This window comes from Bombina bombina, chromosome 3 (assembly GCF_027579735.1).
Source record: "Bombina bombina isolate aBomBom1 chromosome 3, aBomBom1.pri, whole genome shotgun sequence".
NCBI lineage: Eukaryota > Metazoa > Chordata > Amphibia > Anura > Bombinatoridae > Bombina > Bombina bombina.
This window is the reverse complement of record NC_069501.1, coordinates 252,154,823-252,167,492: the sequence shown is the minus strand read 5'-3', so window position 1 is coordinate 252,167,492 and position 12,670 is coordinate 252,154,823. Positions and strand designations below refer to the sequence as shown.

At 37.3% G+C, this 12,670-nt stretch overlaps 1 protein-coding gene across 1 annotated transcript in view; it reads right to left on the bottom strand.

Annotated features, from left to right (window-relative positions):
- MYL10 (myosin light chain 10) overlaps nucleotides 1-5,381 on the bottom strand; it is a 119,822-nt gene extending 114,441 nt beyond the window's left edge. Inside the window, exon 1 of the mRNA XM_053706262.1 lies at nucleotides 5,317-5,381. Coding sequence (XP_053562237.1) covers nucleotides 5,317-5,319 — 3 coding nt within the window. The 5' untranslated portion in view covers nucleotides 5,320-5,381. The remainder of the gene's footprint in view (nucleotides 1-5,316) is intronic.
- Between the last annotated feature and the right edge of the window lie 7,289 nt (nucleotides 5,382-12,670).

The window sequence follows — 12,670 nt, the reverse complement described above, 5'->3', positions numbered from 1 at the left end:
ACTTCCTTATGCTGAAACACTAAAAAAAATAAAAAATCTATTATAATAGGCTAGAGAAACATTGTGCAAATTTATCTGCACTAGTAAAATATTCCAAATGTGTGTTTTACTTTATTAAAAGTAAGTAATCTTTATGTTTGGTATAAATAATACACTACACTATGTTCCCTTATGAATATTATTATTACTAATACAATTCTGCAGTAAAAAAAGGAGTGTGTTTAGCTAAGGATTTATTAAAAAAGTGATTAAATTATCTTTTTTTATGTTCTGCTATGAAGCAATATAGAAGTTATTAAACTTTTCCTATGGATACTTTCATTCTAGCATAAACTCAAAGCAGTACATTTAAATCCCTAAGTTCCTAAAATAGCAGTAATTAATTTGGGTGCTGCCAGATAAAATTAGTTTTAAAATGTAATTTTAGAAAGTAGCCACTTACATGTGCATGAGATTGTTCTATAAAGGATGATATACATAGCAATGTTTTTCAGTATTCACAGACAAAACTGGGTAGTCTTAAGAGTAGCAATGCACTTCTGGGAGCTAGCTGATGATTGGTGGCTACACACATATGGCTCTTCTCATTGGCTTTCCAGGTGTGTTCAGCTAGCTTCCTGTAGAGCAATGATGCTTCAAGCAGACTTTTACTGTGGGTTTAACCCTTTCGTGACCAGGTTATAAAGTCTACATCGGAACAACGTTTGCACGATCGCAAGATTTCAATTATGAGATCGGGTCTGGGGGGGGCGTCCCTATGACGCTATGAACGCCCTCCAGACCGCGATCAAATCCTGCAAGCGCAGTAGGCTTCCGGACAGTCGTTGGCTATGACGTTGTATTCCATCATAACGGCTTTAAAGCCAAGCGCCGTTGTCACGGAATACAACGGCATAACGGCGGGAAAAGGTTAATCCCTTTGCCTGGGTTAAACACAGATATGCAAGCAGTAGTACTATAATAAAATACTCTGACATATTATAACATTTTCCTTTTGCACTATATGTCCCTTTAAATGAACAATGCACTCAAAATGTTTTCTTGTTTTCATTAATATGAAAGAGCAGAATTTAAACAGGAGCTTGAGCAGAAAATACTTATTAGCCAATGATCATTTGCAGGAGGTACGGTATATATTAGTCAATTAGCAATAGTTGGAAGCACCTATCAGTAGTTGGAAGTACCTACAGACAATGAGCATTAGTAGGAAATAGTTTTAATTTATAATTTGAACATCTATTACTGCTATTTCATATAACTGTACAACTAAATAGTTTCCGTGTTATACAATTTTACAGAATTTATTATTGTCATTTTATAGTGTGTGTCTTATAATTTGGCTAACTAAACCTCACATCAAAACTGTGTTTTAACCTTTTGCCTTACGGTAGCTGATATTAGCACTGCCTGCAACTCTCTATGACCTTTATGCTCCCTATATATAAGAGGTTCACATTGAAATAAGTGATGCACACTTCCTAACACATAAGGGCTGGTGTGCTGTTGTTAAATAGGTCTTAAAAGGACAGTAAAGTAAATTAAAGGTTAATGTTAGACACAGCATGCCTGGCTAGGCTCAGCAATGCACTACTAGAAGCTAGCTTGTGTTTGGTGGCTGCACATATCTCTCTCTTGTCATTGGCTCACCAGATGTGTTTAGCTAGCTCCCAGTGATGGTTGCTTGCTTCTTCAGCGGATACTAAGAGATAGAAGCAAATTTGATAATAGAAGTCAAGTTTTATATTATTATAGGGGCATAGCATTGAAATAACATACTATTTTAACAGACATTGCAATATATTTAAATAAAGAAAGGCTGCTTTCGCCGTTCTTCTAATCTAGGCAGCTTCTGATTACCGCCTATGTGCCATGCACTTGCTTATCTGTCATACAAGCTTCTACATACATACCGACCAGTGTCTGCCTATACTAGGCCTGATATGCAAAACCTCGCCGGCATGGACAGAAATCACACAAACTCTTCTGGAATTTATTTTAGACCTTGTGTTGTAATGTAGGAGTCTCTGTTTCACATAAAAAACACCACATAGCAGCATAAAAAATGTCTCAAGTTAAAATTTGTGTTTCTAATTTTTTTTTGAGGGCCTCATTGTACCAAGGAGACTTCTTAGAATATCTCTCCTGAGTGGCGAGGTTTTGAATATCTGTCCCACTGAGAGATCAGCACAGAATACATGCAAAAGATGCCAATCTCACTGATTAAATAAGTCTAAAACAGACTATTTAATATATGTTGCAATCTGTATTAAAATAGCCCATTGGTGATGAACAAAGTATAGAACATGTATGCCCTTGCAGGTAATATGGACCTGTGTTGTACAGGGAATATACTCTTGTGCTTACTCAGTAAATTGGTATCTATATTTTGTTAAATGGTGCTCTAAAGCAGGGGTGGTAAACATTGTTAAAGAGATTTTGCCTAACCTGCCATTCATCTTCTAAAAAATTCTATTGTGGGCAGCATGGCATTATTGGTGAGTGGCATGGCATTAACACAGGGGCAGCAATGCATGCCACGTACCAACAATATTTTCATGCAACCATAATTAAGTTTTCCTAAGTTTGCCACATCTGCGCTATATTGAATATTATGGGAAATGATAGTGTCTATAGCTGTCCAGGAACTCAAGAACTGACACATGACAAGATTCAGTAAAATTTAAGAATTATTTCATTCTTGACATTACCTGTGTATTTACTATGACTATGGGAAATTCTATCAATCTTACTTGTTATGTAATAATAACCAGATTCCAAGCTTGAAAAGATTATTGCTTTGTTTGGAAGTTGCTTGTCTTACCACATTTACTAGAAACAGTACAATCATTTACAAACGTTATTACCTGACACCCCCGTCAAACAATAGGTCACTAGCAAAAGTTAGCCACATTTCTGCAAATAATTCAGCAACTTGCAAATATTTTGTTAACATGAACACTCTGCAAACTGAGACTAAAAACTAAAACATCAGATCTAAAATTGTTTTATGCATTTATTTTACTCCAATTCTATCAGATACACTGGTAAATCTGTATCATGATAAAATTAGGTGAAGATGCAAAGGTGTCTATGGGGCCAAATTATCAAGGACCGGATGGCCCCTAATCCCCATGTTTCCACACGAGCCTTCAGCAGTTAAGACCACTGTTCCTTAACTGGTCCACCTGCTCTGAGGCTGCGGACATCAATCCGGCCGATCTCATACGATCGGGCTGATTGACACCCCCTGCTAGCGGCCAATTGGCCGCAAATCTGCAGGGGGCGGCATTGCACAAGCAGTTCACAAGAACTGCTTGTACAATGATAAAGTCGGCATCCATCGATGTCTGCCAGACATGATACGCTGAGCAGATCATGTCAGACAGACCGATGATAAATTGGCCCCTATGACTTGATCCTTAATGGTTTTCACTTTTTAAATAGAACTGTTTCTGGTGAAAATAACACAGGTTACAAAAACTACTTTTGTTTTACAAATCAATTAAAGGTAAACAATAACTGTACCTCGTTTTTTGGTCTGCTACAAATCAGCACTAGGCCTTTGTAACTTTATAACCGTAGTAAATATGTTAAGCCTTCATACGAGACACCATGCAGAAAGTAGAAAAGAGTAGACACACGCTTAACTTCTATTATCATTGTGGTTTGGGGGGAGGATTTACCTTATTCCAATCCATTAAAAAAAATCATGTGATAAATGCTGTTTAACAGCACTTGCTTTACTGTCATTCTGAACAGCGAGAAAACCAGCAGTTTGAATTGTAAAATCTGGTTGAATTGGTAAAAGCTATACCAGCAAAATATAGTTGAACACAAAAAAAGGAAACAAATGTGTTGCAGGCTTTTCACTCAGATGTCAGAAACCTTCACAAAAGTTAAGTATGAACAATTCAAATGATGCAGCTGAATAATTCAGTATTGCTAAGGAATGTACAATGTGTTTGAATGCATTTTACCCCTTAAAGGGACATTAAACCCAAATTTTTTCTTTCATGATTAAGATAGAGAATACAATTTAAAAAAAGCTTCCAATTTACTTCTATTATTAAATGTATTTCATTCTCATGTTATTCTTTGTTAAAGAGACACCTAGGTAGGTAGCGTGCACATGCCTGAAGCACTACATGACAGGAAATAGTGCTGCCATCTAGAACTCCTGCTAATGTATAACATTTTTGCTAAACTATTACTATATAGTGCTGCAGACACGTGGACACTCTTCAGCGTTACATTTATGCTTTTCAACAAAGGATAACAATAAAACAATGACAATTTGATAATAGACGTAAATTAGAAAGTTGTTTAAAATTGTATGTCTAAATCATGAAAGAAAAAATGTGGGTTTTATGTCCCTTTAACCATTAATAGTCATTTATGACATCCCCAATTAATCATGTTAGTATTTTCATTTCATACATACTATTGCCATTGCAAGTATAGATGGTCATTCTGGTGATTGTATTTAATCTGTGTATTCAATTCATAGTATAAAAGTGTGACTGGAGTTATAGCTTTAAACGTTTTATTAAACAAAGAAAATGCCTCAACATTTAAACTGAGCATTTACACAGAGTCTAATACTGAAAAAAAACAAACTATAAATTGTCAAGAAATAACTTTTGAAACAAATAAAACTATGTTGTTGTTTTTTTTACCAGATCTAAGGAGCAGATACACAGATAGTCATGGGGGTTTCAACAGGAATTCTAGGGGTGTGGAAAGGACCCCTATGTGTGTTAGTGGAGAAAGAAAATCTTATGTAAGTGAATAAAGCACACGTGGTGTGTAAATGATTCTGATCCCATAATAAAAAAACATTTAACCAAATGTGTCAGAAGATAATGAGATAAATTACACTTTTTTCTCGTCAACAAGAGCCACTGTAACAAAACATGAAATGGTTTATTCAACCTCAAAAAAGATAAAGCTGAGGTAATGAACATTTTACACACCAAATAATAAATGAACATTTGTTGTAAATGCAGTTCCTGCCAGTTACAATAACGATCTTAATAAGACCGCAACCAAAAAACTACATTTTATGATTTATGAATGATTGTTACTTCTGTTTGATAACTTAAAAAGTGGACCAACATAAAAGTGCGCTTATCACAAGTATTTAGAACTACATCTGTTCAATGTGATTGACATGACATTTGGCTCCTGAAGTGTATTGTATCATTCAGATATTTATTGTGTTCATCGCCAATCATGCAGACAACAGTACAATACTCAATAGACAGAGATGACTAAAAAAAATGATTTTTAAATATTAAAAAAAAAAAAAAATCCTACCATTGCGAGTCGTTGCTCTCTCTCTGCCCCTTCAGTGCCAGCTACCAAGTCAATGCACACAATAGGGATTGTCTTTTTATAGTGTCACTCAGGATTAAAATATTTTTGTTCCAAGTTTAGACAATACATGTAAGGTTGCAAATGCTCAGTAACTGGATCCTGGAATTATCCTGAGCATCTGTTCATGTGGGCTTTTGTATTTCACAGAATTATTAGTTGATAGTCAGAAGGTTTATATGAAATGTTGATTGATGCAAAAGCAATATAGAATTAGGGACATTTACCTCATTTAATGACTATCACATAAATACACATACTTAAGAGAGCAGTGAGATCTTAAATTGACGATAGAGTTATTGAGCCTTCAAAGTGACTAAAACTAGCAGGCCTATTTGTTTGTTATGTACTGAGTTTTTTTTCTAGCACTATTTCTGTCACATTTACAGTGGGACTCTGGTATTAAACCAATATGGTGATGGCCCACAAAGCAATTCCTTTGTTGAACAATATCCAAATGACTAGGAGATAGATGTAAATCTATTTTGAGATCCGAGATAGAAAATTTAGAAGAAACTGGAGGTGGAAAGGGTGAGTGATGAAGGCAGGATGCTCTGAGTATAACTGTAACAGTAGCATTGATATACCATTCCCTTATATCATAGTCTTGTATATTTTTTCTGCCCGGTTTGGTCATCGCCCTAAGCACTACGATGAAGCTGTTTTTAATGGTTAAAAAACAGGGTCTCAAACTCCAATCTTCTATAGGTAAAAAAGTGCTGGACAGGACTAGGAATAAAAAGCAGCCCTGTAAACTTTGGAGACCAGCCCTATTTTTCATTGAGTCAGTAAAATGTGCACACCAAATTTTTTTAAATGGGGATTACGAGGATACTCCATCCCCCAAACATTTTTTTTTAAAGAATTTTATTAGTTTGTATTAAATAAAAGTGCCAGATTGTTGATATATTGGCACCCTACAACCCAATTGCATCCATTAATCACCCTTTTAAATTGTAGCTTTCCAGTCCCAGCTGCTGAAGCCCACCGGGAAATATCCTGGTAGGCCTATCCAGCCTTTAAAAATACGTCTGCTCAAGCACATCCTTTATATAATCAGGGCCGAGGAAATATTATGTAAAGTCCATACCCTATGGAAAACAGAAAATTATGTTTAAAGTCAGTACTTTTTTAAGGATTGGGACCTAAAATAATCTAATCCAACCAATGAGCTTTGCAGGTCTGATTTGGATTTAAATGGATGCTAAGGGTTCTAGGCAACCCAAATCGATTTTGCCGCAGCTCCAAAGATGTCAACAATCATAAACTAGCCAGTCAGGCCATTTTAAAATATATATAGCGCACTAGCAAAACAAGGAGAGAAAATGGAGAATTGAAATAAGTGAATTAGGAGTCAGTAATCTTTGTTTAAATATGTGGTGACCTAAAGGATCATCAAGGTCAGTCTTACTTGCTTTAGTTTCTTAGTTATGCATGTAAATGTATGCTAATTTGCATTACCAGTAATTACATTACAAGTATTTCAAAGGAAACCAGCTTTCACAATGTAAAGCACTACATAGAAAAATAAAGAATATTAACCCCTTAATGACACACGTCGTACAGGGTACGTCATACACAAACTGTATGTCGTTAGGAGTTTAAAGTGGCTGGAAGCAATCCTGATCGCTTCCAGCTGCTTTCAAGGTATTGCCGTGATGCCTCGATATTGAGGCATCACTGCAATACCTTTTTTGGCACACTGATGCAGAGAGGACCACTCTGTGGTCCTCTCTGCATCGGCCAGCTATGGTGCCGATCGTTGGTGGGTGGGAGTAGCTGCAGGGAGGTGGGTGGGCGGCCCATTGCTGGACTAATTCCGTCCACTGTTCCGGGAAGGTGGGCGGAAGCTCGCGAGGGGGGGGGAGCGCGTGTGTGCGCACGCACGCACGACCAATCAATGCTGGATCTTTGCGAGGGGATCTGGGAAAGGAGGGGGATAGGGAGGCAGCTACACTACGGAAAAATGGCGTAAAATAAAAAAATAATAAAAAAAGCAAATTTGTTAAGAAATTAGGTACTGGCAGGCAGCTGCCAGTACCTAAAATGGCCACAAATATGAAGAGGGGGAGGTTAAGAGAGCTGTTTGGGGAGGTTGGGGGGTTAGGGGGGAACCTACACTGCAGAAACTATCGGCTAGATTACGAGTTTGGCGTTAGAAGCTGTGTGGTGCTAACGAGCAGTTTATGCTCACTGCTCACTTACAGACAGCGCTGGTATTACGGGTGTTTAGAAACCCGGCGTTAACCACAGAAAAGTGAGTGAAGAGCAAAATTTAGCTCCACATCTCACCTCAATACCAGCGCTGCTTACGTTAGCGGTGATCTGGCTAAACGTGCTCGTGCACGATTTCCCCATAGGAATCAATGGGGGAGAGCCGGCTGAAAAAAAACCTAACACCTGCAAAAAAGCAGCATTTAGCTCCTAACACAGGCCCATTGATTCCTATGGGGAAATAAAATGTATGTCTACACCTAACACCCTAACATGAACCCTGAGTCTAAACACCCCTAATCTTACACTTATTAACCCTTAATCTGCCGCCCCCGACATCGCTGACACCTACATTATATTATTAACCCCTAATCTGCCGCTCCGGACACCGCCGCCACCTACATTATACTTATGAACACCTAATCTGCTGCACACAACATCACCGCCACCTACATTATATTTATTAACCCCTAATCTGCCACCCCCAATGTCGCCGCAACCTAACTACATTTATTAGAGAGAGAACCTCCTGAGTTATAAAAACAAACCAAGAAAAACCTGGGATGATGAAACAATCAACGTACCTATGATATCCGAGTACTGTGAGAACAGATCCATCCTGGAAAAGATTATTAAGAAACATTGGGCGATACTCAAAGATGATGACGTGATTGGGGAAAGGCTGAATCCACATCCGAGATTCATTTATAGGAGAACTAGGAACCTGAAAACGATGATAGCTCCTAGTATACCTAGGAAAGGAAATAATAACGACACGACCAATCACCAAGGAAAAAGCATTAAAGGCTTCTACCCATGTCCAAGCTGTAAAGCTTGTAAGAACGGATGAAAAACGGATACTTTCTCATCACATCAGAGAAACGAGAAACATAGGATCAAAGAGTTGATCAGATGTAGCGACAAAAATGTGATCTATCTAGTTTCCTGCTCCTGCGGATTACAATATATAGGGCAGACATCAAGGGCCCTCAAAGATAGGATCAGGGAACACATCCTATGCATAGAGAAAGGCAGAATAGATACCCCACTCTACAAGCATTTTGCAACTACCCACAAGGGGAATCTGAAAGATTTTAGTTATTTTGGGATACAGAAGGTCAAAAAAGACTGGAGAGGAGGAAACCATGAGCAAAAACTACTATTCAATGAGTCAAGATGGATATTTATGATGGACTGTCTATACCCTAGAGGTTTAAATCAGAAAGAAGACCTTGCACACCTGATCTCCATTAAATGACATCTATTAAATAACAACCACCATCCATCTCCGAGTGCTCAAATATGATATGACCTAAGTTAGAGAGATAGGATCCCAACATGCGACCGCTAAGTTGGTTACCCCACACAGTATCCCAACTAAATATTTACCTCCGCATTCATCACTATTTTCTATGTACCTATAAAGGGAGATTGAATACATGAAAGCTATAAACTAGAGTGGAAGTGAAAATCGAAAATACTAACCCTCTCCGTTTCCGATAAAAACCAAGGGAAATGTAAAAATTTAGAGTGGACATAATACTTGTTCTGTATTACAAAATGTTAGTCGCTCATTAAAGAACAAAATCATATCAGAGAGAGAAACATAACATCAGGCATAGGACAATTTGGTCACAAAGATACATCAGCACCAATGAGTAAATATACAAGCATAAGTACATTTGTCAAGTAATTAACACCTGGCAACAGATCCATACACGGGAATAATAGACCTAAAGAATTGCGACAATGTCGTATTGAATACACCCAGCTTTGTCAAACTGAACACATTCAGTATGACAACTTTAAAATTGTCATATTGAACTAAAAAAAATATCATAGAAAAGAAAAAACCCTGTATTCATACACTGGTCTATACATAACAATCCAATGTAGGACTACTTAATGTGTGAAATGAAATATCATAATTTGAAGATTTTGTATCTTGTATCCTCTACCCCACGTCTGCCCCAAAGTCAAACAGAAGCCATCACTTTGAGTGTATTTATGTCTTATCTTACACCAGCTGATTTCTGGTTAATGGTCACCTAAAGTCCTTTATATACACATACAAATGTAATGAAACCCTCCCAATTAGATTTGAGCATACACCTTCACTGTGAACAGATAGGAAGATCCTTGATCCCTCTTGAGACATTACAGTTTGTCATCCCACCATCGGCGGTGAGATACAGCATTAGGATGCAATAAACGTCTCACAATGTTAAGTTAGATAAACATTGTAGGTCTATACTTTATCAAGGTCATATATGACTCAATGGCTCCTTGAGAATACCCATAGGCTTTATTTTCAAAAGAACTAGAAGGAAGCAGTGAAACGGCTATCCATTACGAAAGTATGAACAAATAAAAGTAAATTGTAAAGCTATTCAATATTAGGATCCAAGAATGTGCCTAGAATTAAGAAAGTGAGTTTTATTAGGATCCAAGAATGTGCTTAGACTTAATATAGCGAGTTTTATTAGAAGCAGTTTTACTATAAGCAGTGACAGATCAGCATCGTAAGAAATTACATACATTTTTCAAAGAATTGACTATTCCCAGTAACCGATTCTATTACATATTGGCACATTGACTCTGACATTATATGTTATAGACACATAGAGACAATGAGCCATAGTAAGATCGGGTAATACCGAATATCTGAGAAAGATCTGAAGTCCTAATAAGTGAGGGAACTACATATCCCATAAGTCAATGAGGAATATGATGCTGCACCTTCCGGTCATATGATGCAGACCGGTGGACCAAAGAACTTCCGGTCACATGATAGAGACCGGTGAATCGAATAAACTATGTCTCCCAAAAGCTAAAACGGAAGTTGATGCCGCGATACCAGGCCACTTCCGGTCATAGCAATTTTCAAAATAAGATCGCATTGGAAATTAAGTTTTTGACATCAACAGGGGCAATTCATAAATGAGTACCAGTCCATGTAAATAAATAAGCAATTTGAGCCCAAAGAAAGGGGAAACCCGCCCAGAAAACTAACTGAGTTAACACAGAATATAATAATAACAACATTGACAAAACGCTACTATTACCTAATAATGAAAATAAAAAACAAATAAATAGGAAAATCTAGATTTATACTAGAATTTGTGGCAATAATAGGAACCAATTAACCTTTAAGATGGGAAAACATAAACATAACATAGGAAATATCCCAGAGATGCAATGGGTGAAACAGGAAACATAACATAGGAAATATCCCAGAGATGCAATGGGTGAAACAGGAAACATAACATAGGAAATATCCCAGAGATGCAATGGGTGAAACAGGAAACATAACATAGGAAATATCCCAGAGATGCAATGGGTGAAACAGGAAAGGGAGGTGCCTCTAAAAATGTCGCCAAAACAGCACCAATCATTTCAACACTGACCCTACTTAAAGCTCCCAGACCCGGTTGGGTGAAGACGTCTCCCGGTAGGGTGATCTTCAGGGGGTTAGTGTTAGGTTTTTTTTAAGGGGGGATTGGGTGGGTTTTAGAGTAGGGTTGGTTGTGTGGGTGGTGGGTTTTAATGTTGGGGGGGAATTGTAATTTTTTTTCAGGTAAAAGAGCTGATTACTTTGGGGCAATGCCCCACAAAAGGCCCTTTTAAGGGCTATTTCTAATTTAGTGTAGGGTAGGGCTTTTTTTTTATTTTGGGGGGCTTTTTTAATTTTGTTAGGGGGATTAGATTAGGTGTAATTAGTTTAAAAATCTTGTAACTATTTTATTATTTTCTGTAATTTAGTGGGGGGGGGGTAGATCATTTTATTTAATTGTAATTAATTGTATTTAATTTAGGTAATTAATTTAATTGTAGTGTAGTGTTAGGTGTAATTGTAACTTAGGTTATTTTTTATTTTACAGGTAAATTTGTCTTTATTTTAACTAGGTAGTTATTAAATAGTTAATACCTATTTAATAACTATTGTACCTAGTTAAAATAAATACAAAGTTGCCTGTAAAATAAAAATAAACCCTAAGATAGCTACAATGTAACTAATAGTTATATAGTAGCTAGTTTAGGGTTTATTTTATAGGTAAGTATTTAGTTTTAAATAGGAATTATTTAGTTAATGATAGTAATTTTATTTAGATTTATTTAAATTATATTTAAGTTAGGGGGTGTTAGGGTTAGGGTTAGACTTAGATTTAGGGGTTAATAACTTTAATATAGTGGCGGCGAGGTTGGGGGGGGCAGATTAGGGGTTAATAAATGTAGTTAGGTGGCGGCGATGTTAGGGATGGCAGATTAGGGGTTAATAATATTTAACTAATGTTTGCAATGCGGGAAATGCATCGGTTTAGGGGTTAATATATTTATTATAGTGGCGGCGATGTCCGGTTCGGCAGATTAGGGGTTAAAAAATGTATTTTAGTGTTTGCGATGTGGGAGGGCCTCGGTTTAGGGGTTAATAGGTAATTTATGGGTGTTAGTGTACTTTTTAGCACTTTAGTTAAGAGTTTTATGATACGGCGTTGTAGTGTAAAACTCTTAACTACTGACTTTAAAATGCAGTATCAATCTTGACAGGAGAGGGTCTACCGCTCACTTTTTGTCAGAGTCGTAATACCGGCGCTATGCAAGTCCCATTGAAAATATAGGATACGCAATTGACGTAAGTGGATTTGCGGTATTTCTGAGTCTGGCCAAAAAAGTGAGCGGTACACCTGTACCTGCAAGACTCGTAATACCAGCGGGCGTTAAAAAGCAGCGTTGGGACCGGCCTATGCTGCTTTTTAAGCCTAACACAAGACTCGTAATCTAGCCGTATGTATTTATTTTTTTAAAAATGCTTAAAAAAAAAAGGCTTTTATTTTAGTACTCGCAGACTTTCTGCCAGTACTTAAGATGGCGGTGACAATTGTGGGATGGGGGAGGGAATAGAGCTGTTTGTGAGGGGTCAGGAAGGGATTAGGGGGTGGGATGTGTCAGGTGGGAGACTGATCTCTACACTAAAGCTACAATTAGCCCTACAAGCTACCTAATTAACCCCATCCACTGTTGGGGATAATACAAGTGTGGTGCACAGCGACATTTAGCTGCCTTCTAATTATCAAAAATCAAC